The sequence below is a fragment of the Chlamydotis macqueenii genome, chromosome 7 (genome assembly GCF_036417535.1).
Source record: "Chlamydotis macqueenii isolate bChlMac1 chromosome 7, bChlMac1.mat, whole genome shotgun sequence".
Classification (NCBI taxonomy): domain Eukaryota; kingdom Metazoa; phylum Chordata; class Aves; order Otidiformes; family Otididae; genus Chlamydotis; species Chlamydotis macqueenii.
Window position 1 is genome coordinate 9,880,722 of NC_141562.1, and position 26,416 is coordinate 9,907,137.

At 38.3% G+C, this 26,416-nt stretch overlaps 1 protein-coding gene across 2 annotated transcripts in view; it reads left to right on the forward strand.

Annotated features, from left to right (window-relative positions):
* Nucleotides 1–26,416, forward strand: part of BICC1 (BicC family RNA binding protein 1) — a 106,275-nt gene that overhangs the window by 48,109 nt on the left and 31,750 nt on the right. For both annotated transcript variants that reach the window (XM_086752636.1, XM_086752637.1), the window contains exon 3: nt 5,113–5,182. In XM_086752636.1, the coding sequence (XP_086608762.1) occupies nt 5,113–5,182 (70 nt within the window). The remainder of the gene's footprint in view (nt 1–5,112; nt 5,183–26,416) is intronic.

A 26,416-nucleotide genomic window follows, 5' to 3' on the forward strand; every position in this document is an offset into this window, starting at 1 on the left:
GAAAAATTCAGGGTATCCACAAAACCTAGTATTGTATATTTAGGGAAAAAAAAAAAGATGTTCTTACATATTGATAAACATGTAACTGTTCTAAAAATACAATGTAGGTATGTTTACAATATTTTTAACATCTATGCTTCTGTGTCTAAGTACTCTACATATTAAAATTTTGTATATATTGTCTGTTGTATTAAGCAAGGTTAAACTGAGGAAGCTAATACCTCACACTGAAAGAGAGGGTTTTTCCATTGGTGAAATAACGAATGAGCTTTTTTGACAGTTATGCTTGCAATTCTGAGAGTTAATTCTGTCATTTTGGTTGGAATGACTCGTTGAACTGAAGTTGAGAAAACCAATTTTAGAAACCCACTGGTAGATGCAGGCTCTTCTCTTACCTGTTTTTCCTTTCACTGGGAATAAGAACGGAGGCGGAAAAGGCCAAGATGCACAAATCCCAGAGGTGGGAAGATCAGAAATAAATAACAACACTAACTATAAAGAATATTACTTTTATTTACTGTGCTTGCTTTAAATGAAAAAAGATCTATTTGCTGTATTATTATTTTTCATCTACTATGTGTAAAATACTTGCTTTGAATTCCAAAATGCTTGTGGGCTTTTGGGGAGTGTTGGTTGGTTTTTTGCATTCAGGGCATTCCAGTTTTCATCCAAAACCAACTACACAGAAATTACAACATAAGAAAAAATAACTTCTTACTGTCTTAATGTAAATCCATCCAAGTGCTCAAACTATAAATTTTTCAAGCTGGAATACAAGGAAGCCAAAAGCTTTTCTTCCAGCTGCCTTACAGCTAGATGTTTTTTTTCTTGAAGGCACAATGATTTGCAACTACAGCCAGTTTTTTCAGGGGTCAGGGCACAGCCTTACTTGTTCTGTTGGTATCTTCCAGTATCTTGTGTCATCTTCTGACAATAGCTTACATATTTTTGGCTACATAAACACCACAGTTTCTCTTGGGGAAAAGGGAGGAAGGGAAGATGTTGATAGATAATGTCTTAGCGTTGCTCTCATTTTAAGAAGCAGCATGAGAGTATTTACTATGGGATTAAATCTTGCTGACAAATAAGCCTACTCCCTCTGGTCAGTCCATCCCTCAAGGCAAGGAGAGTACTGGTTAGCATAAACCATATCACTTACTTTACATGAAAAGAAGGGATGCCTCTATGTTTTGTAACTGAAGTATTTAAACAATTAAAATATATGCTTTTTATTTCTATTACTTGTCAAATGAGTTCTGTTTTGTTCTGTTCATTTGAGAGCAGTACTGCTGGTTTCAGGGTATGTGGCCTAAGGCTGAGTTTTCTCTAAAAACTATTCCATTGCAAAATGCAGTTAAGGTTTTTATGGAATGATTCCAAATTTTTTTTCAGGAAAAAAACAAAATCCTGGCACTTAAAACTGCCTGAGCTAGAATGGTAAAACAGAACTAGAAATGATGAGGCAGTGACCTACGCTGTGCAGTCTTACTCTTGCACAGTTTTCAACATGGTATTTACCTTCAAGTTTACCAGCTGTAGTAAAAACTCAATTTCTTGGATTTTAGAGCTTTGTGACACTCCTGCTGTTACAATAAATACAGTATGTAAATAATAAAATAAATGCAAGAAATAGTTTAAAAAGCAAGCAATGTAGTTAACTGTCATTTTAAGGGTTCCTATGAAAGCCCCAATTCCTCAAAAATAAAACCAGAAGTTACTTTCCATTGCAAACTTTTAGGCTGTTACAATTCTCATTGTTTTACAGACAAGATAAATTATTTTCACTAGTGAAAAAATAAGTGCTGCAGCAAGAACTATTTTGTTTTTCTCCATAATATACAGCTTTCAAAGTTGTTGAAAAGATATTTATTGCAATCAACTTGGAATTTATCATAAAGTTTACTACTTGGAGTTGAAAGCCAGCACATACTCTGAGCCTTTTTAGACTTCAAAAAATGCGCTTTGTTTAAATGCATCCAGATTTTTTTTTTTTTGCCTAGCTGCCTAAGACAGGAAATAAACTTGTTTTTGTATTGACCAAACTGAGTCATCTTTTTGGTCTAATGTGGTAATTTTTAGCATTGCATTCTCCAAAGATCTTAAGGATATTAGGTGGTGAAATCTCAGGGGCTGGCAGTCAGAATTCTTTCCCTTTGAAGATCTCCTATGCATCTTTCTCATATGTCCCTAGAATGTGTGCATCTCTGAAGTGTTCGGCTTTCATTTTGTTTTGGTTTAGTGTGAGAAATAGGGAGGATTTAATTTCTTTAAGACAGAACTCTCCAGACATTATTGAGAGGGCATAGGACTGATGCGGTGTAACGTTTGTCTTGCATGACATTGATTCACTCCTCTCTTGTGGTTCCTTTTATGTTGGATCATCTTTAACTCAGTCCTGCACCATTCTTTGTTTTAGCATCTCCCTTCTCCTTTTAGTTAATGCCTTCCTATTTTTCTGTGTATTTCATGGCCTGTTGCACAATTAAGAATAATCCTGGCCCAAAGCCCTCCATCAGACACAAGTGAATTCTTTGAAATGGCTTTTTTCACATCTGGGTTGGAAAATTGTGAAAAGCATGTGTATGTTGCTGATCGAATTTCACCCTCCTGGAAATGTCTTATTTCAGCTGTAACTTGTTATCCAATAGCTGCTGAAACCAAAAATAACGTATAATGAAGTCTGGCTGACACTTTCAGTTTTTCCACATGGTATACTAATCTGGAAGTTGTTGTGATGTCCCAGGGATTTGGATGTGGAAGATAAGACTTAAGAACTGTTAGACAAGTCTGCATTAGTTCTAAATTATACCATTATGGAAAACTTATTGGTATTGTAGCTGTTTTCTTAATGCATTCATTTTCTTCTTGGAAGTGGCTTGGCTGGTAATTTTGGAATTTGAATTTTTTTTTATTGCTTATGCTTGTTGCAGATGACTAGAAGTACTAAAACGTACTGCTTTGCTTAATTCACCCCCTTGTCCTTTTATTTGTGTAGTGTCTACTCCTTGTGTATTGTAGCTCTCATTTGTATCAGCAATCAAAAGAGCACAATTTTTTTTTTAGTCCTTTTGAGGAAATTGAATAAATATTCTTTATGCAGGAGGAACCAGACTGTGGGAGTTGCCATCTGTAAAGCTCTTGCCCTTTCCTTTTCTACCTACAGCAATCAAATATTCTTTCAGTTCTTCTGATTTAGGTTTTTCTAGTTCACAGCATAAGTTTACAGTGAGCAGTTGTTTACTTGTTACTGTTACATGCATTAAATAATCTCCCAGCAGATCAAGGGAGAGGGTTAGTCCTCTGTGCACTGTTATTGTGAGGCTGCGTATGGAGAATGTTGTCCAGTTATGTCCCAACTCACCCCAAGAAAGATCCTGACAAGTGGGAGTGACTCCAGTGGATGATCACCAGGTTGATGAAGGGCCTGGAGCACTTGATGTGCAAACAGAAGCTGAGAGCAGGATTTGTTCAGCATGGAGGAGGTGGGGTAAAAGAGAGATCTAATAGCAGTCTTCAGCAACCCTGTGAGTGGTTAGAAGGTAGACTGAGTCAAGCTCCTCCTAAAAGTGCACAGGTAACAATGGCCAAAGGTTGTTCAAAAGAAAACCCAACCAGATAGGAGAAAATAATTTCTAAGTAAGGGTGGCCACACCCTGGAATAATAGTGCAGCGAAGCTGTGGAATCTGTTTCCATCAAGGTAATGAGAGCTTGATGGGCAAAGCCCTGAACAACCTGATCTAACTTTGCACTTGGCCTTGCTGTGAGCATGAGGTTGGGCTTAAATGACTTCCAGAATTGCCCTTTTTCCAAACTTGTTTTGTGGTTCTAGGATTCCTTCTAGTTGAGATGAGTAATGCTGAGCAAACTGATTGTTCTTGGTCACTCCAATGTCTTCTATCATAAGCTACTGGAATTTTCCAAGAAGTAAGGACCCTTCTGTGTGTTGCTGTACAAAATGTTATCCATGTGTGAACAGAACTAGGCAATTCATTTCCACGTGAAAAGTCATCAGGGCCTTCTGTAATCAACACCTCTTCTTAAAAAAATGCCTTCTTTGTGTGATGTTTAACAGGTGCATTTTCTTGGCATCCTACAACTATCTTGTCATGGTCTAATATGGGCAGGTCTTTATTGTTTATTCAGGTCCTCATGATGATGAGAGTTTCTTACTCATGATGATCAGATACTCACATCTCTCAAGTGTGATGAGAGGTATGATCTCATCATACTTATTGATGAGATCTTAATATAAAAAGTTATTTAGTCTCGGTAGATAACGCCTAGCATTTCTTTGAACTGAATTTCAGTTCATACATATCAAGTCTTTAGTGTCATTCAGTTCTTTCTCCTGTGTTATTGCTAAATGTGTTAGTGATGCACTGTAACTCTGTGCCAGTATTAAATTTCAGTATAATGTGTCTACAGCTAGGGAACTTAGTAAAATAAAGGCAACAACAGAATGAGAGTCTACATTGAGCCAAATGACTACATGGATTTCAAAGCAAAGTGTGTGCAAGTGCATAGAGTCTTTCTCTGTTGGAGATAAGTTGCACACTGTGTTGTAATAAATGCTGTTAAATCTCTGCATTGTCAAACCAAGAAGTAAAATTTCTGAAGTCTGGATATGCTTACAATGAAAAATTGCTTTCAAATAAAGGTGAGGCAAAAAAACCAACCTGTGAAGGCAAACCCATCTCTCTTGACTTACGAAGACTCAAAAGGACTTGTTTCAAATTTGATAGGCTTCACCTTGAAGCCATTTTAAGATAACTAAAGAAATACTTTTATTGAATTATAAAGCTTTGACTTTGCTATGAGGTAGACCTGGAGCGTGCTGTGGCTATTAGTGTTCACTTGAACTTCATGGAAACTGTTAAGCATTTTGGTTTGCTCTTCGGATTTTTCTTCAATGATCAGAACTCAGCTCCACCTATCACCAGACAAAAATTGTCAAGAAAACCAGAGAAGTAGTTAATGACTTGTGCTACTTATAATTAATAATAGTTAACAGATTTTAAAATTATAAACATCGTCTTTGCTAAAAATGAACTTTTGAGTTTGTAGAAGAACAATAAAAACTGAATTATTCATAAATGTTTTATTTTTAACAGATTATGGAAGAAACAAATACACAGATTGCTTGGCCATCAAAGTTGAAGATCGGAGCAAAATCGAAAAAAGGTATTTTGGTTTGTTCTTTTTATGGGATGTAATTAGTTATTAGAATAGTAAAACTATAGAAAAACAACTCTCATTAGAGTCACCATATCAATAGTGGACACGGGAAATACTTTCATTTCATTCTTCTGTTTATAAGAATTTCTTGTTTTGTTATCTCAGCTGTGTATAGGTATTTGATGCATAAACCTATCAAGTAGCTTGCACTTCTACAAGTACTTAAGGATAAATACTATTGTACTTACTGTCTGTAGCGTGTGTGCTTTCTTCTGTATAATTTTGCATGTAATCGGAACTATTTCTTTACAGCAGCCAGAGTCAGGTAGTCTTGCTGGTAAAATTGTATATTAGTGGGTGTTCTGTAAGGATTTTTGCTTATTTCTGTGGAGTACAAACATGTATGTTGGTCGAGCTCAGTTAGAACAATATATACTCATTCTGTCCTTGGCAGAGACAGTCTGCATGCTTTTTTTGGTTTCTTGAAGAAACTTAAGTAGAGTTGTTTCTTAGGTATGGCCAGTATTATATGTTTTATATGCTTTTTTTTGGAAGTACAACCTTCTAATGCAAACCAAGTATACAGTCTGGATCATCTCATTTTGAAATAAGCCTTCTAGTTCTATTCTTCAAGAATCATAGCTGTGACTGAATGAAACTAATACTTAATTCATCTTCTGCAGGGAAAATGAAATTGGGAGTGATTTTTAACGTTGCATATATTTCTGTTCAGGCTGAAACTTATTAAAAACCAAGAAAGTAGAATTCAAATAATTTCTCAATGTTATATTTAGAATGTATAGGTGGAGATCTAGGCTAACACTTGTAAATTAAGAAGGTCTCATAAGAATAAAAATAACCTCTTTAGAAAGGTATAGGGTTAATAACACTTCTATGATGTAAAGTGAGATTCAACCTCTGAGCTATTTTCCCACATGGTATTGAAGAACAAATTCATTTGATTTTTTTTCCTCGCTTGCATGGAAAAAGAATCTCACTTGAGAGGGGAAAAATAGGGAAGTAATTCAGACTGGAAAAAATGCAGTTGTGTATGTATATATTCATCTGTGGAACTAATGTTTATAGTAGTGCAAGAGTGACAAGGTCCCTGTGCAAACCTGTGCTCTGCCTTTATTCTTCTGAGTACTTTCTGCCTCAAGTGCTATGAATGGATACAGAGCTAAAGCTTATCAGGAAACTGAGGCAGGAGAGTTTGTTTTTCTTTTGAGGGGAGAAAATAAGAAATAACTCGGGTTCTGGATTGGTCCTTAGAGATGCAGCTTTATATGTAGATTAATTTAACCTCTTTATTAGTGATCTCAAAGAGAAGATAATGGTAGATTTGTGATGAAGTTCTATTAGTATATGGAGTGAGTTTGAATACCGGGGGAAGTAATAGCTAAAAGTTACAAGCTGTTAATAAAACTAAAACTTGAGGGGAGGGAATACGTAATACAGCTGGGCAAAGAGAGTGCATCTGCAGTGGGAATTATTATCCTGGAGAATCTTTATGCCAAAAGATAGTTTAGATAGTGATGGGCTGCAAACTAGGCATTCTAGCAACATCCTATACTATTTATTTTTATATATATTTCACATGCCTGTGGACTGCAGGGTGGCTCTGGAGTTAAGACTTGTATTCTCCTGCTTGCTTTGCTCTGGGAAGTTGTGTGTATATACACCTAAGGTAGTAAATTACAATATGTGTACAAAGAACCCCTTAAGCTAGAGGTCCCTATTTCTTCTGAAATCAAGTGTAGTTTACATATTCTGTTTATACTTGGTATCAATTGTTTGCAATTATGTAACTTTCCATTTGCAGCTACAGCAGCTGTTTATATAGGGAAAATATTCGAAGTGTTTAACATACGCTAGCCTCACTTAATGACATTCTGTGATTGAGAGGAGAGTCTGCAACAAATAACTGGCTGGCTCTCCGGGGACTTGAACTCAGAACACGCTATCTTTCCCTGTTTCCTTGGCTGGGAACAGCGTCTCTGATAAGCAGTCATTCAGTGAGGGAGAAGCAGTTACAGATGGACAGTCTTGTACTCCAGCCATACACTGTATCATGTATTAATCAAGTTATACCAAATTTTTGAGATGATTTTCCAGGATAATTTGCCTGCAGTTTCAGTAGCATCACATTCTATGGATGTATGTTGTGGCCTTTGGTCGTTCCCAGCTTTCCTCCCGAAATATGAAGAGATTTCCTCCTCAGTCAATCATTAGGAAGACATCTCTAGCTGTGCTGTTATTTCTGTCACGTTACTGAGCCTATCATGAAACATTTAGGGCTTACTGTAGGGTTCTTCTCACTGCTATTGTCAGTTTTTAATTTGAGATCCTTAATACCAAATCAATAAGGGCAGGGAACATATTTTCCTTAAAATTTTAATACATAGGTATTGAAATTTGCAGACAAGATGCACATAATAAGGTTCAGCAAGGTTTTAAGATTGTTCTGTACAAGACCCAGGGTTGTTTTCTGATCTTGTGGGAAAAAAAATTACTGTGAAGCTGAAGTGCTAAGAGTAGATGACCTGCAAGTTGGTAAATTGTTTTGTTTTTTTTTCTCTGTTATGCTGTTTACAGCTTTTAATTTGATTACTGCAAAATACTGTATATTGACTATCATAATGATTATTCATTAACTCAAGCTTGATAAATACTTTCTGAAAACTTGAACTGCAAAATGCTAATACCTGGATTTAGCATTATGCTGAATTTAAACAATTTGTGAAGTAAAATTTCTTGTTTACTATGAAATTGCTAAAATAGCTCTTTGAAAAGGCTAAAGTTAAAAAAAAAAAAAAAACAACTCAAAAAACACCAATTAACAACTCTCACCAGTTTCATAAAGACCAAAGCAGCAATTTCCTGGCTTTAATGAGCACCAGATGCTGCAGTCTTGTCTGGTGATGAGGGGTGGAGAGGGTTAAAGTATTTTGAAATATATGTTTAGAAAACACAACCAAATGTAAATCTTCCAGTAGCATCTCTAAGCAAGCCGTTTGTTCAGGTTGATAAAAAGATCCTGTAACATTAAGGCTTTAGCGAGGGAAGTGAAACAACTTAAAGCACTTTTGTAATGACTGATTCCTGCCCAGCAGTACCAGTTTGGCACTGGCATGGTCTGCTCTGCTTTGCATAGGTGCTGAAGAATTCAGGGCATACCACAACCTCATCTTCTGGAGGCTCCGGCTCCTCTATAATCCAATGAATTAAAGATCAGACTGAGAGACAGTAACTTTTTCTATCTGTTCCCCTTCTCCTCTCAACATACTTCCTCACCCTGTTAAATTTACTCTTCCTTAGGAATGCTATTAATTGTCTTTTAAAGACTTCTTCAGTGGTATGAAAGTTCGGACTACATTGCCAGATCTTAAATGGTCAGATGCTGTAGTTCCACAAACACTTTCAAAGCAAGTGTAAGCTAACTTTTTTTTTTTTCCCTCTCCCTTCCCAAAATACAGACCTGCCCTGCTCTCCTGTTCTTGTTGTCAGCCCTTTCTGTTGTGCTGTCACTGGTGTTTATATTGTCACATAGGGGACCAGGCTGGCTTAGAACTAACCATGGATAATTTTTACTTTTGGAGAGAGCTGGAGTTTTGTGCACTTGCTAGCTGGTTTAACCCTGGCTGTTTTAACTCAGGCTATGTCCTTAGTCTGCTTCACCACAGGGTTGTATGGGTCTGCCACGCTTAATGCACTGGGAGCGGGTGAACACCGTGTTGTTCAGCAGCAGTGCTTGCTGATGGGAATTTAAGGTGCTCCTGAGGAACTTCAGGAAATGGATATATGTGAGTTTAGATTTCACTTATATAGCTTACTCTTTTTCTTCCTTTAATTCCTCCTCCTTCTGGCCCCATATAGGTGTGCGCCTTTGTATTTCAACAGCTATAAAGAAGCTACGGAGTTACCTGTGCGCTCAGAGTGCAAACAGCCTTGAAATAGCATTTGGGTAACAACCAGCACAAGAATCAATACAGCTCCTGAAAATTTAGTTGGCTCTAGGCGGGAATGTGTTCGGAGAATTGGAGCAGGGAAAATCTGGGGAGGTTAAAGCTGTTAAGAGGAAATGCGAAGCAAATTGAGCTTACAGAGCAGGGATAACTCTGGTGTCTCTTTCACCATGGACCTTTTAAAGGGGCTGCTTTACTGAAATTGTGTTGCTCTTCTTTCCTTCTTCCTGTTCTTCCTGTATCTTCATTCCTCTTCTGCTTTCTCCAGATTAGTCTCCAGCTCTTCTTTATCTGCATCATATGTTGAAGTTACCCACTTGTTTCTTTTCTTTCTTTCTTGAGCTGCCCTTATTTCATTGTACCTGTTCTTTCATTTGGTGTTTCTGATTTTGGGGTCTGGGTTTTTGTTTGTTTGCTTTTTGTCTTTTAGTTTTTTCCCCCTTTATTACTGATGCATTTTAAGTTGGTTAAGAAAAAAATAAAATCCTGTCCGTGTTCTGTTTGTGGTTTTTTTTCCTCACCTGATTTTTCTTTTTTCTTATTCTTCTATCTTCTGTTTCAAAAATCAAGCTTCAGTAACTTTCTAATTTAAACTATTTTCTATTATCAGAACACTTCCTACATGCTATTTTGCATTAGCGTAGCTCAAAGGCAAATCAAGTACATAACGTGTGAAATTTGATATCTAAGGAGAATGGCAGGAGGGGAGGTAACACAGTGGCACTGAAGACATTGGAATGAAGGCAGCAAATATCTAGCAGTGGCCGCTGCTGGCGTTCATTGCCTGACAGTTTGGTTTCCCACTTTTTCCTTACACTTTGCCTTTTGCAAGCAGAGTCCAGTATTTCCTTCTTTGCATCTTCAGCTGCTGAGACAATATGCAAAATGAAGTTAGCAGCTGTAATACTGTATTTGAGGCAATTACTGTACAGAGAGCCTTCAACCAAATTAGTAAAATATTGCTACCATTATTCTGAATATTATTTAGACACAAGGGAAGAGCTTTGGACATTCCAGGAGGCATTATGGTAAAAGCTAGAGACTGACATTTCTTTAAAAACCAGAAATGTCACTACATAGAATCGTGGAATGGAATCATAGAATAGTTTGGGTTTATGATGAAATGTCGGTGAAAATGGAAGAGTTAATAACCTCAGGGAGCATCATTCTTTAAGGGGTTATGTGAGCTTTAAACAGCAGCATAGCCTCTTCTGGTGTGTCTGGAGGTCTCTGGATTCTCCCTGCCTACCCCTCAAAAATCAACCAAAAACCACAACCCCAAAAAACCCAGCAAAGCAAAACACCCCTAAGCAAAGCAATGAGGCTAACGAGGCAGCGGTTGGGAAACTTTGAGTATGGTGAAAAGTGTCTGTGTGGCATAAAGTGGTCTTGGATCTTCACTTCAGGAGGTTCTATCTTATTGCAGTGATGATTTTTTTTTTTTAATAAATGCCAAGTTTAAATAAATGAATAAATTGCTCTGCTCTGTTGTCGCTGAGGTTGCCAGAATACTGAATGGCTTCCAGTATATGCTACCAAACTTAAGTTACATACTTAAGCTTTTTCTAAGTATCAGATGGCTTGGGGTACTGCAGAGGCTGACATGTTTGCAGTGCAGTGTTATGATACGAAATTTTCCCCAAGACATTGTCCGAGTCTAAGTCTAGTCAAACAAGCATAAGAGTAACTAAAAATTAACTAATAGTTCAGGCTATTGACTTCTTTGACTTAGATAACTCCTTAAGTTGAAAAATGTAGACTCTCTTTACAACAGTTCGGCATCTACAAGAGCGAAGACCTTGCAGTTTAAATATATAATGCTATGCTCTGTGTGTGTGTGTGTGTGTGTAGAACGATGACTGTTAAGGTTGCTTTATTTTAAATTATTCAGTGTTTTCCTTTTCTCAGGCTTTACATGTTTATGTTATCCGTACTTAATATAGTTGCAGCCGTAACACAGCTTTTAAATTCTATGTTTTCCTTAAATGATTTCATTATTCTGGGCTGAAGATAAAATAGTTTTTTCTTTTTTTCACACTGCACATATATTATGCCCACTTTTAATTTTGTTTTACTTGCGTTAAAAAAAGTAATTTGGAACTAGCTGTATTGTGAAAAACTGCAGTTGTTGGCAGCACAGCATCTATTAACTACCCCTGTTGAGCACAGAGATGTTTACCACGAAAGAGACATCGATGAGATATCGATGAACCCTGAAAATAAAAAAAAAAAAGGGGAGGAGGGGGAATTAATCAGACCCTTGGAGACCTGCAGTGGTATAAGGAGCTTCTTGACAAATTTTAGTTTCTAATCCACTAAGATGCTTTGGAAAATTGTGCCAACTGGGCAAGGCTGTACCCTAACTCTTGATAGGAACCAAAAACGTATGGAGTGATGTTCACTTCTGAACCACCACTGCCTTTTCTTTCATCTTTAACTGGGAATGTAAAGTGATGCAGGAAAGAGCACCTAAGCCTCTGAAGTGCTTAGGTGCTTAAGTGCTTTTCAAAAAAAAAGCTAACTTTTTTTTTGGGTTCATGATCAAGTTTTTCAGTTGGTTCTGTGTTGATTTCAGCACAGATGATTGGAAATAGAGGTTCAAATTGCCCAGTGTCATGTTGCTGCTTATAAGGAAAATAACATACTGTGTCCCTGCTGGGGGTCTGCCAACTGCTCTGTCACTGCTGCTGATCTGAGGATTGTTTCAGGCTCTCACAGTGCTGTTGGGTGCCTTTCCTTGTTTGTGTGGATCTCTGCCTTTAGAGAGCAAGGGAAATAGTCCCTTGTCAATAATGGATCAGGTAAGGTGGGTGGAGGTGATGATTTGGTGACTCTGGTGTAGGCACCCCTTCTCTCCCCACCTGGTTACACCTCAGACAGCAAAGAGGTGCTGTAAGATGAGCTTTTGAAGTTATTACCTCATGTGTCTTTCCCATCTGTAAGTGGAAATGGGATCCTAGTGCATCAAACTGAGACAACCTCGTAGAAGAGCAGTAGGCACAATAGTTCTTGATCACTGTACCCCTAGGACAGCCTTGTTCTGTGTGCTGCAAATGATGATAAAGCTGCACTCAGGTGTGCATTTTCCAAGTGCTCTTGAAGGGAAGACTGGTAACAACTTTTGCTAGAAACAAGGGAGACAGAACTATCTCTACAGCTGCTGAACAGCACAATTTTTTGCCCTTATCTCTCTTGTCTTCCTGCATGCTTAAGGTCTGTCCCTCTGCCTCCCTGGCTACCTGCTAGGCAGCTCGGCTCTCCAGCCTGGCATGCCCTGGAATCAAACCCGCTGATGGAGAGGGCGTTTGGGGCTGCTGCGTTATTGAGGCCTGTGCTCTTTTGTTGGCAGAATATTTCCTAAAGTTTTGGTTCCCAAGGTATAAAGTTGTAGGTCTGACTTTATAGCAGTTCAGTAAAGGTTTTCTTAAAAATCTTGGCTTTTACATGTGTTTTTCCTTGTTGGTGCCCATGACAACAGAACCGTTGCTGTGGGTATTCCGTGTCAGCTCACTATGCATGGTGCATAATTCCTTTGCAGCTTTTGTTTGACCTCACTAAAAAATGAGAAAAAAGATTCATCCTGTTATGCAGTTGTCCAGCTGATAACTGTGTATCTAAGCAGAGTTTTTAAAATTATGCTCATATATTAGAAGCAGATAAATTTTACAACAGTATGTTTCTGTATATTGAAGGTAGTCATGTCAGGACATGAAGGATGCTCTGTGATGGTTCTTGAAAATGCTAAAAAGATTTCAGGAGGAAAAAAGATAATTTCTTATATCTACAGTTGCTTCATAAAACTTCAGTCAGACGTGGTACATGATCTCGGTATTTGCAAATTTCTTCTGTTCCTTAGAATGGCATTAAACTTATTTTTGTGCTTGATCTTTCTACAGCAAAACTAATGCTATTCTGCATTTCCCTGTAAGTAAAAATGGATTAACTTGATGTAGCTTTTTAAAAATCATGCAACTTACGTGAACTAAAACTGAACAGTTATATAATCTGAAATGCAGAATACCTTCATTTTGGAAGTTCTTTATAAGATGGAGAAGTATTTGCTTAATTATTTGCCTTTATTTAATTATGCTGGATTGTAACTTATGTAGTCTGAATTACTTAGAATTGGTTTATTTGACTTGGTCTTACTCTGATGTAAATCAAATGGGCATTTTTAAAAGAAAAAAAAAATTACAAAAATGCATTAATAGCCTGGATCGTTAGTGACGATCATCAGAGTACAGAAGATGCTGGTTGGGTAATTCCTGAATTCCTGTCAATCAGGTTGGTGTTTTAGTCTGTCAGGTTTTAGAATGCAGCTCCTGGGGAGGCTGCAGCCATCTGCTTGTGATACTATATGGTGTCTGCTTGTTAATTATTACCATTCTTTAATACCCTTTTCCTTTGAAGAAGGGATTATTCATACTCTTTAGTATTTTTCGTAAGGGAAGATAAACTCTTGATGTCAAATGTCAATTGAAGCCCGTAGTATGTTTTTGTTGGTTTTGTTTTTCAGCATGTACTTTTTTTCTGGGTTTGGCTGGAGAACTGTTGAGAAAGGGCAAGTGTCATGTTTCATTTTTTTAAGTATAACTCACTCCTGCTTCCATGTGTTTTATCGTAATGGTTCAGAAGGTTACAAGAGACGTTGAGAAGTGCTTAATGCTCATCTAAATAATTATTGTATGCAAACGTTTGACACCTGATACGAGAAACTTCTTGCAAGCCTAGTTGAGGATGCTAATGCAAATGCATCAGTTGTGCATTAAGCATCGGGCAATGAATGGCAATGATGTGCTAGGTTAGTAAACGTGATTCAAATTTCTGTTTTGATTTGGAACAAATGGCTTGAGTAGAGGAGGCCAGAACCCCAAAACAGCTTTGAAAAGCATGGGGAAACTAGCATGTAGAGCAGAAAGACACTTACAGATCATGTCACAGTTAAAATAATAATAATAATAATAATAATCACATGCCCACCACTATTACTGGGGAAAATACGACATTTTTATGTTGTGATGGATTAATACCTAATGTGGGTACCTATTATGTAGCTGATAAAATTTTTCTTATAGTCTGTCCAATTTCTTAATATTGTATTTTTGTAAGTACCATCCAAAGACCAGTCTTCCTTAAAGAAAGCCAGTGCCTGAGCTGATGCTCCAGGCTTTCCTGCTGGCAGTAGCACTTGCAGGTAGGGCTGGCTACTGCCTTCCCCTCTTGAAACCTCTGCAGCTCCTGTGAACTGTCCTGTCTCTGCAGGTCTTTGTATTATAAATTAAATTCTGATGATTTTTTTTTAATTGCTTTGGTTTCAAACATTCTTTATACTGTCCATTCTAAATATAGACTGAGTCTGTGCCAAAGACCAAGGGCAAACATACAAAACCATCATTGATAGAAAGTCTCTTTAATGACTTCCTCTGGAAACTATAATTTGAATCACATGATTTTTCTGGAGTAGCAGGACGAGGGAATATCTGAAAAATAACTATAATACAGCTTTTAGAATTTTAAACTTTTCAACTATACAAACCTAACTTTGTATAAACTGTGTTAGTCAATTTTATTCCTTGGTTATTTGGCAAGACTAATATTTCCTGTAAGGCAAGTCAGATCTAAAGAGAACAAAATCAAGGGCATAAATAGTGTGTTTGTGAATTCCACCCCCCACCCCAGTCTTTAGCAATTACAGAATAATTGTTATTTTATGGTAACTGCTTGTAGAGAACTCTGGTAGCCTGTAGTTGTGGCTCTGTGGCAGCAGTTGAAGCTGCTGAACTAGGATGGTTTAACTGGTGAGACTGGTACGATCTGGGAGTGCTTATCAACCATGGCTAGTCTCTGAGGACTGGTGGCAACGTGTGCTCTCTGTATTGACTCCTGTGAAAGGGAAAGGCAAATTATCTCTTCTGAATGGGAGGAAAGCTGTGGGAAAGGAAAAAAAGTTGGGAATGAAGTGGAATGGGGGAATGGAGAGACTTGGAGAGGAAGTGAGACTGATGATGGGTGAAAAGAGGTGGATGTAATTCAACATGAGGTTAGAGTGGGAGTGTTAAAGAAATGAGGCTTTTGAAAGAATAGAGTAATAAAAAGTAAATTACGAAGATGGTATAAAGATAATGGGAAAACAGATGGGAATTGGGAAGAGGAAGATGTGGGGGAAGGACTGAGTGAAGATGTGTATACCAAGAAGCAGAGAGGAGGATTACAGCACAGTGTTCGTAAGTTTCTGGCAGGGACTTCCAATACATATCCTAGTCTTGGAAATGCGATTGGACACAACTCTGAAGTTTCTACTTGATGAATATTCCGGGGAAAAGCATGGTATTGATGTAGATTTTTATTACTGTCCTAGACCAGTGATTAAATATCTAGCATGTCACTATTCTCATGTCTAATATCTTTGTGCTAATTCCATAAAGATGCAGTTTAGATGACTGCAATTTCAATTTGTTAAACATTTAACAGATGTCTCGTCTTGCATCAAAACATATGTATGATTTAAAATACTGGGAACGCGAAACACTAATTTCTAGTCATGAGAGTTGAGGATATTGGCACTTTCTGCTAAAAAAATCACAAAACATAATTAGAATGTGTGGAAGTAAAACAAGATGACCATAAAAAGGATTAAATTTGAGTGCAGCTGTCATCTAGCTTATTAGATTTGTGTCCAGTGCAATGTCAAATAACATGAAGTGCTTGGTTTAGCAATGCTGGAGGAGAATAATAGCCAAGAAAGGAAGGAGATAAAATATTGGGCTTCAAGAAAATGCAAGCTGTTACTTAAAATACTGCCATGCCAAACAGTTCCTACCAAGATTTTCAGCAATAAATTCATAGCGTTATCCCAAGCTCTGTATGTGCAAAATACATTCCTCTGTGTGTTTGTCATCTTCTGTTTCTGTTGTGCCGGAGCGCAGTGAGAAGCGGAGCTCACATTAGCTTTTCTGCCTGTGGGTATTGTCGTGTGGAGAATTACAAACAGGAATTGATTTGCTTACAGGTACATGTTTGGTCATGTCAAAGAAATACAAACTTTGAGAATGAGTGTACACTGTTTGGGAGGGGAAAAAAACTAAACACTGAATATGACTGTTTGGGTGCAGGATTTGTTGTTTTCTTTCCTGCTTGCAGGAAATTTGCCTGAAACCTAAGGAAGGTCTGGTGACTTCCCATCCTTAAAATGATTGACAAGTAGCATCTTACCTTCTGGTAGATGTTCTGACATACTGTCCTGTACTGGGCAGCGTTTTCAGTGATCATTAGTTGGTGGGAGAGCATGTATTGATAAAACTTGCGAGTGGCATCAAGTTGACAGAACACAACTGCCATTCAAAACAAATTGGAGAAACAATGCAAAATCAGTAAAAACTTGGGAATGGTGACTCTACACAGGCTGCTTGGGGAAGAAAGATCACGGGCACAGTATTGAAGAAAGGGATTTAAACATCACTGTGTATCATGGACTAAACAGGCCCTGGAGCGTGATGCTGTGTCCCAGAATAAAGCAAACTGAGGCACATACTCAGGCTCATTGTAGAGAAGAGATTTATCTTGTGCAACCTTGAAAACAGGAATTAGGAGGCGTTTAAAGAAAGTAATGTTATGTATAATTAAAAAACCATAGGCGGCTATGTGGGAATAGGAAAAAGCTGATTGTTATCAGTGTCTGCTCTAGGATGAAAAGCAAACATACCTAGAGATTTCTATTGGACTTCAGGGAGGGTAGGGGTAGCTAATTACTGTAATAAATTGGATAGGCTTTGTGGTCCTTACTAGTGAAGATATTTCAGAACAGATTAATTAACTAACAATGCTCTGATATACTAGATCCTGTCACAAAGGTGGCTTAAGTGACCACCTGTAGTACTTCAGTTCCTCCCTTCTGAAACTTTTTTTTGAAAGACCTGATCCTGATTTGGATGCTTACTGAAGGACACTGCCAGAAGGTATCCGTGTAGAACAGCCACAGCAGTGCATGTCAGTGTGCTACAGAGGGGAGCTGGCTTTGGGGGTCTGTAAGTAAAGATGGGATTCATTCCAGACTGAGGGAGTCAGAAGAAAAATAAACAAACAAAAAAAAATTGTTACAGAGAAGGCCATTCATAGCATGAATTATTGGTAAAATGCGGGACAAGAGAGATAATGAAGTCTATGCGCTTATGACAAAATGGATTATGATTTGAATCAGCTGACTCATATTAAATACTACTTCGCAGCATCAGTAGCCTAAAGGAAGAAATTGTCAAGGACTGAGAGACTCTTGGCAATTAACTTTTTTTTTTGCATATTTTTTGCTTCTTCCTCTTTTGTCATTTTAGTAAATAAACCTTGAACCACAGTCATAGCTAACTTCAGCAGCAGCTGAAAATGACTGTCTGGTAGCTTATATTTGAGTGCCTAAATTTAGGTTCCTAAATCTGTATCTGCAATGTCCTTTGCTGTTCCGTTCTTGTCTGCTGGCAGGGAAAAGCTGTGAGCACGGAGCTGGGCTGAGAGTTGGGGGGGTGTGGCATTTTTTTTAAGTTCCTTTCACTTTTCCTGCCACAACCACACCATGTGTAGTTGTATTACTTCGTGACCAGTATTCTGCCATTAGCAGTGCCCAGGTATTTAAAGCCAAGTTGTGCTGTCCCACTCAGTTTTGTTAGGGGATGGCAGGGGACCCAGTTTGGTAGGTGTTTGAGTTACAGCTGTTCTGTGCAGCGCCGCAGCCGTGCCTCCCCTGGCCTTTTACTGCCCGCCTTGGTGGAGAAAAGCCGGGGGGGTACAGAGCAAATGTTTGCAGTAGATGAGTGAGAGGTTCTGAAGAGCCATCCGACAGCTCTGCGTATCCATGCTTCGCCCCCGGTGAAGGCACAGGGGGCAGCTGTGGGAGAGGCAGCTCTGACCCGCGCTGAGCTGGGAGGGCAGGCGCTGGAACTGCTGGGAGAGGATGGAGCGTTGGCTTGTTAAACCTGCTGTGCCTGTCTGAGGGAAGGTGGCACTCCAGAGGGTTGGATGAGTCAAGTCTTGTATTTGTAGGCAATTTTTGGAGTAAACAAAACCAAGTATCTGCAAGATTTCTTTGTTTACCTCTGAAATTTTCAGAGTAAAATGAGTTGAAGGAAACTGTTTGAATATGGCATAAATTTATTATTGATTGAATTATCAATTTTTACTTTTTTCACTATACTTGAAAGCTACAATTTGACTTTGACTGTTGCACTGCTTTTTCCTGGTTTGAATTTATGGGATTTGTATGACATACTGCAAAGGGGCTGTAATTCTTTCTTTCTTTCTTCTTTTTTTTTTTTTTTTTTTTTTTGCGATCGAGAAAAAATAGTGGAAGACTAGCACTGGATACTTTTTTTTTTTTTTTACTTAAAACTATGAATATAGAACTTGAAACAAAGATGACTTGATTTTTCTCAGCATCTCAGATAAAACACAACTGCCACTCTTTCTAAGTGGACATATTCTCTACTTGGAGGCCCAGATTTCTATACCTTACTATCTTCTAGTCTAGTTTTTCCATAATTTGCCAAGATTGGCAATACTTGCATGTTTTGTAATCTCAAATCCATGCGTGCACGCAAAACGTCCAGTCTCTCTTTTGTGAGTGGCTGCTCTCCCCAGGCTGAGCTGTAAAGCTGGAAAAGTTCAGCTGTTGTCCGTGTTTATGATGCTTGGCTTGTGAATATATCGAGGAAAAGAATCTTTGTAGTTTTAATAGTTCTCTGAGTGTTAATCGTAAGTACTCACTGCTGCACTTCCTAATTAACCTACAGACTACCTGTTGCAGTTCTTGAACTATTGCTTATCTTAACACAACTTCGTATATGGTAAATATTTTCTGTAATGTGTTGTTAAGGCAATCAATGCATAATTGACTTACAGATTTAAAGCAAGTCTCTTGCTGACATTGTGTTTATTGTTTGGAATGCCAGATTAATTATGGCATGTATTGCAGTTGCTGTATTATGAGCTACATCTGCTTTTCGTTAACTATCTCTGTAAGTGAGAAACTGTCAGTGCGTAATGTTTCTCATACTCTGAAGAAAAAAATCCCCAAACCCTGTAATAGTGTACTTTAAAAATTAAAAAATCCTTGTGTTTAGATCACAAGTTCATTTATTTTTCTTGTTTCTGGAGGATCTGACCCAAGCATAGATGACTCCTCCCTGTTTTGCAATAAATAAATGAAGGAAGAGAGTGTCCCAGGCCATTCAGAACTTGGCCGCAGGACTCTGTGTCGATTCCCTTCGATCGGAGCCGTTAGACACGCACAAATCCACAGCATCCCTTGTGCTAGCAGCTGGCAGCAAACACTTCATTTACTGGAGTTATTTATACAAGCCTGCAGATTGCTACCATTTGAGGAACCAGCCAGATGAATTAATTCTCCCTACGTTGCGTGCAGTGGAGGTGACAACGGAGAAAGCTGTTCAAGAAAGTCACATTGGCTTGAGACTTCTGTCATCTTTGCGATCAGCTTCTGTGCTCGGGGTGTGTGTGCCTAAAGCAATGGATGCTGGTTCTACACAAAAATGTGAAATCATGAGTTTGTATCGGCTCAGAGAGAGGTACAATACATTTCTGGTCACACTTCTGAATGGTTCAAGCAAACAAACTCTACTTAGCAAAGGAGCCAGCAGGTGGGCATGGTACTTTGAAATAAATTTACAGAAGTGATTTGAACGGTGTTGCTTCTTGTAGGAAGAGTAAGAACCAAGTTCTGGGCTTTTCCTTTATTTGATTGGGGCTTGCTGTGCTTGCTGTAAAGAACAGCAGTTTGCTTATACTCAGACAGATAAGGGAGAGCCAAAATACAAACACAGTTGTAATGTGAAGGGAATTATCAAGGGGCTCAACATCCAGAGAGAGTGCTTGGCAGGAACTGTAGTACAAACTGAAAAATCAAGCACTGGAATGTAGTAATATAAACTATCTTTGTGATTAAATTACTTGGGAATATAAATTTGTCCCAGTCTTTCAGCAACGACTGGAATTAGCTGATGTATTGGTTTGGGATTTTTAGGAGCTTCTAAACATTAGCAGACACCTTGCGATGTGATCCATACTGCGCTTGCACATAAACTAGAGATTGACTTAGTCTTCCACTCTGTGGTCCCCATCCTTCTATTAAAATTGTATTTTGGGGCACACAAAAAGCAACTTATCAGAATGTCTAAATTTGCATCACACAGAAACTCAAAAGGCAATTAATTTCTAGAGGTGAGCTTTACTATTGGTCTAATACTGGAGAGAGACAGAGGGACAGGAGAGATACAGAAAAGATCCTGGAGACTACAGCCTGCACAGCAGTGATGCATGGAAAAAGCTATTAAATTGCCATGCTGGCTGGAAAAAAAAAAAAAAAAACAAACCAAAAAACCCTTTGTGCTTTTAAAAAATAAATTAAATAAATTAAATAATCTTGTTCAATGAATGGCAGAAATTAGCTGATAACAATCATAACAATTTTTGTAAAATTTCATGCACTTAATATTATCATAACTTCAAAATATGTATTGCTGTCTAACATTTCAAACCCAAGATGTAGAAATGTAATATATGTGGCAGTGATCTAACTTTCTGTGTCAAAAAGAAAATTACGGCCTTTTTTATACCCTCAAGAAGAGTTAAGGAGCGTAGTATCTACATGTTGTAAGCAATGTTATTGGTGTCTGGTAGATGAAAAGATAAAATAGGCAAGGAATATGATCTGCTTGCAATTGAGGTCTCTTTTATAAGAGACTGCTAATACTAAATCAGTATCAGACTGTGGACTGATGGACTGGGGTTTTACTGGACTGTCAGCACTGTGTTGTACTACTGTGTCCTTACGCATGTGTCTGTTACCGTGCTCTGTGTACCAACACCACAGAGGCAGCTGATGCGGAGGTGTCATGCTCTAGGGTTGATGAGCAATAAGCCAATGGCTTTTCAAAATACACAGGTGTTACTTTTATTATAAGTAAGAAAAAGTACTGTCAGTTTATACTCAAGATGGGTAGTTAAAGGTCTGTCAGAGCTTTAAACTCAGTCTTTAACAGTAATCCGCTGTAATGCGAATAGTAAAACCATCTAATGAGGCTTTTTGTGGTTGGTGTTTGCAATGTTTGCTCAGACCTTACTGTTGCTAATGCAGTGGCCAGAAACATCTTGCTACCATTTGCCAGTTGGTCATAGGTAACCATTCATATTCCCTGACTGGAACTGTCCTTGCTGTTGGGCTCCTAGCCTCAGCAGGCACCAGTCTGTTTCTCAGACTTGCTCCAGCTGTTGAGCTGCTTGTGGCTCTGCACCCAAGATCAGCTTGTGGAAACCTGCCTGAACCCCCTGCTCTTGCAGAGGCGGTTTCCTGATGGGGATCTCCTCACTGGGGTGCTCTGTTCCTCTGTGAGGTGTTGCATCCTTGCACCATGTTCATTGCGCTTCAGGTCTTTGCTTGGCACCTGATGAAGTGCTTGATGTTGTGCATTTATACCTCCTGTGTTTGGATTGGGGACTTAGAGGTACTCTTTGAAAGGCAAATACACTCATAATGCATGATCTGACTATGCCTTACTATAATTTGAAGTCAGAATCATTTTCATGTACTTCATGTAGCTGTTGCTACTTGGTTAGCAACAAGAAGATTGTACGGATATTTCTTTGAGACTTTTATTTTTTCTTTAAAAAAAAAAAAAAAAACAAAACCAAAACTCCCCCCAAAACCCCAAACAAAACAAAACAAAACCCCAAACTATTCGCCATGTTGAAATAAGAACCTCTAAAAAATAAGAATCCAGGAAAGGAAAACTTTTATGAGGAGAATCCCGGTTCACTCTGTAGAAGAGTGATACTGAAGCAGAGAAGGTAACAGAGTAATTGTAATATGTTTAGCTGTCCTTGGCTTTAGTCACCAGCTCTCTGTCCTATCAAGAACCAGCTGTTTCCATCTTCCTGATAGCCTTTCATTTCACACTGATCCTGAACAGGACCGTTCTGTTTGTGCTGTTCACTCAGTGTATCCAGTGCTGTAGTCCTCGCTGAAGACAAGCTGCATCCTCCTCCTCCAGCCGCAGGATGAGTACTTTCCAGGGGCTGTGTAACAACCGGCTCCCACAGCGTAATGCAGTCAGAGCACTGAGGCATTAGAAGGCACAGCAGTAACCGGGAAGCACCAAGATGCAAAGTCAGTGTAGTTGGGTTTGGATGTGGGAGAATTTGCGAAGAAGGCGGAGCCTGAGGCGTGCATTTAGGCTCATGAGTCAGATGTTATGAGACTTTTTATTTAGCAGAACAGACACAGTGACTTTTTTTTTTGCAAATATGTGTGTAAGAAACTAAAATTATCTCAAGGCTTATGCAACACAACTGTAACCTTGAGTATAAGTCTGCGTCCAGTGAAGATATAATAGTGTTATTTTTGATAGGAATGTTGTGGGTTGTTTTTTCAAGTCCTTTCTTAAGTTAATATCATACTATAGCTTTTTCCTTCCCTTTATTTCTTATTTTCTTCCCCAGGTTTTGTGGTTCTATGTTTGTGCTTTGAGATACATGGCAACAGACATTTAAGTAATGAACTGTGAATTCATTGGTTCCATGCTGGGAAAAAAAAAAAGGCATAGCAAGACTTGGTGTCCTGCTGAGAGATTGCCTTGCTTTGGGTGGCTTCTTAGGCTAAAGGCTGAAGAACAACTGCCGAAGAAGCAGCAGAGTTGCAACATGGCGCGTGCCTTTTAGTGTCTGACTGCATTTATAAAATGTCCCTAATGACATTTTTTAGAAAAAGTAAAATAAGGAATTTAAGCTAATTATGGTGGTAAGAAACTGAAATAGTTCAATTGAAATGAAGTCTCTGGGTGAATACAATTAATTCATTCTTATTTCTTCTTTTCAGGTTTTCTTCTTCCTCACCTTGGCCTTCCCCTTTCCGAATCTGGTTACTTTCTGTTTAATTGCCGTACGTTCTGTTACCTCTTCCTTGTCTTACCTCTTTGCTTATGCTTTAAGAGAAATCTTTTCAACTCCTTTCCTCTGTCACTGGGTCCGAAATCCAGTCATCAATAGTTTATTTCTCCAAAAATAATAAGTTGTACAGGTAATCTATTTTTTTAAAGCTTATTTGATTTTTCTGGCTAATTTTCACTTAATTCTGGGCATTCTGAACATTAATTTTCAGTGTTCTGCTGGGATGGTTGAAGGTGGCTAAGAGACCCAAATGTGGGATTCAGCTATGATTTGGTGTAGAAGTGCACCTCTTCTTATTTCTTTTAATTTGTGAGGCTGCATCAAACAAGTATCTTGGTAGCCATTTTATTTCAAGTAGCCTGTTACAGATTTTAAAGTTTTCTTTTGAACTACACTATGAAATCTTTTGAGGAACAGGATTCTTTGCTCTGCTCTACCAGGTGTTTGCACAGTATTTCTTTGGTTTTGTGTGTCTAAGGTTGATGTTTTTACCCAGAGTCTCTCCTTCATTAATATCTATGTGTAGGTGTGTATACATGTATTCTTATAAACCATGGAGAAAAGCGAGGAGAGGTTGGTAGGCTTCACCATCATACAGTTGTTACAGTGCAGAATTGAAAAGCAATGCTCTAATATTTAACGTTCCTCAGATGACTGCATAATAGCAACCAAAATGTAGGAAGAGTGAAGGGTTGCATGTAAACTGCTTTCCCTGGAGCTTCCGTCTCCTATTCTAAGTAGAACAGAAATTTTTCTAAAGATGGTTTGGAGTTAGATGCCAATAAGGGGGAGAGGTAAGAGTCAAAAAATTCTGAGAAGACAAAGAGTCTCGAATGTGTGCACACATATAGGCAGTGGCTGTAGCTCTTCTCAAGGACGTTTCGTAATCAGCTGTCCACAACAAACAGATCCCCTAGAACGCTCAGAGCCTTGGGATATGTCTACTCTGAAGACATGGTTAATTACTTGCAGCCCATGTTGAGTTTTGTGATGCTTTGGATAGGCTTTTGATCGTGCCCAAGTTAGCTAGCTGAAATCTGGTTCAGAGATTATGGTGCTGCGGTCTAATTTAAACTACAAAAACACTCCAAAACAAAAAACTCCATGTTGTTGAGTGATATATCTAAGCCTACTGGGAGTCTGCAGCAGGAAATGGCCCATTACACTCTGCCTTAATAGATGAGTAGCTTCTGTTTTCTTTGGTTTAGATACTGGGAGGTGAAGTAAAGGCACTAAGGTGCATCCCATGGGTACAGGGGGAGAATTCTTTTAAACTGATAAGCCAACTGCGAGGAGTGCCCAAGGGACAAATTTCCTTTTTTATTCAATTGAGTTACTTTGCACATGCCCTTACTCATGAGCATTTGCTGCGTGCTTCTAACCTTAGTGTTTCTTCTCCATGGGAATAGACTGAGCCTGTTTCAAGTCTGTCTTGGCTATCATCAGTCCATCTAGTTTGGTCAGTGAATATATGCTGTAGCAACTGTACACACAGCATTTCCTAACTTATTGAAAAGCAGTAAATAAATTGTTTCAATTCAGTTATCTGTTTTTTCCATTCTAACAGTAAGTCCTACTTGTACTTTTTGAGTAACTCACTTGTCTGACAGACCATGTTTCATCTTGTTGTTGTAGGGTGAATAATTTATGCACTCTTTCAGTTGAGAACATACCAACTTACGTGTGTTCATTTGACTTTCTCTCTCTTTTTATTTTAACTTCTCGTATAGCTTAGCATGTTTTTGTTAGCAATTTTGGACCAGATATTTTCATAACTTGTCCTTAAAAATGCTAAGTCTCTTTTGTCTTTGTTTTAATTTGAGTGGCTCAAGTTTAGTAATAGTCATGGGCTATTCAGATCCTAATCAGCTACTTATTAAGAACGACTGTCATCTGCCCTGGTGTTGCCCAGTTGTCTAGCTATTTTTAGAGTAGTGGCCTTTCTGTAACTTGAGTAAAGTCTGTTCATCCTGTAAACAAGCTGTGGTCTGCAGAACTTGTCCAGACGTTAAGTGTAAGGTCTGATTTGCAGAAGCCTAGACAGTTAAAAGTCTTAGCTATTTTAAATACCTCTTGCCTGGCAAAAGTTAGTGTAGATGCATTTGCTCTGGCACAAATGTATCTTTGCTGCGAGGAATTTTATTTTGTTTACTGAAATGTTGCACACAATGGTAGCAAAAAAGCTGGAGGCTTGCTGGTATAGTTGTGGACAAAGATTGAGGAGGTGGAAACTCTGCCAAAGTGTGGAGTGAGGGATTTGAGGATAGGAGCAATAAAAGGCCACTTCAAGGCAGGAGTCTGGCAAAATGAAGAGAAAAATTTCCAGCATTTTCTGTTGTGTAACTTTAGCTTTCTATTTTATGTCAATTGAAAAAAAAAAATTGAGAAAGGAGAGGAGGGAATATCTGTTAAAATTAATTTTATCTTTTCCATTCTTAGGGAAAAAGTTACTGCCCATCAAAATTGATTAAAAGATAGATTACTATACAGTGAAATTTTTTATATTTTGGAACACACTAATCATGGTGTTTCATATGAATCAAAACCTTTTCCAGTTTCTGATATATAAAGTATTAGAGCCTTATATGCTTTTAGCATGCAGACTACTTCAGAAGCCTTTGTTCTGTGTTTGCAAATAGTTTGTAAAGCTTTGGTGTCCCGTTCCTTCCTTCATGGTAGGCACCTGTTCTTTAACTCTAGCTTTCTTTGAAGTATAACTCCACTTGTGTTCAAAAGCTTAAAACAAAAACAAAAAACAAAGCCCCAAACAAAAAAAAAGTGGAGGAATGAGATTTGTTCCAGTAAAAATAGGTACCAAACCCAGTGTTCCTCAGAGGTGAAGTATGGCATGACATCCGGATGATCTGGTCCAGTTGTCATCTGGACAAAAATGGCATTGTTATGGCCCTGGTCTCAACAACATGCATTGCTACACTCATCCCCAGCAGGTATTTTAAATGTTACACGTAGACATTTAACCAACAAAATATTTTTGTCTTGGTACTAAGACAAGGTAGTAATTTTTCTCTAAATTAAAGAAATCTAACTAAATCCATGAAATAAATAGTTGCACTTGGAAAATAAGTGGCAGAAAAAAGGTTTATGTTCAACCCAGTCTAATGTAAATACAATAATAAACATACATCACTTGTCATATGCAAGTACTGAACACCCTAAGTTAGTTAGTGATAAGAAATAATAAATCGTCTGGGACCATTTATAATGTATTTGACTCCTTATTGGTGGCAACAGCTTCAGAAAACATTTAGAAACCTTAAGTCAGCTGTGTTCATCACGCTGTTGTATTGATGCACAAAGACCTTACATG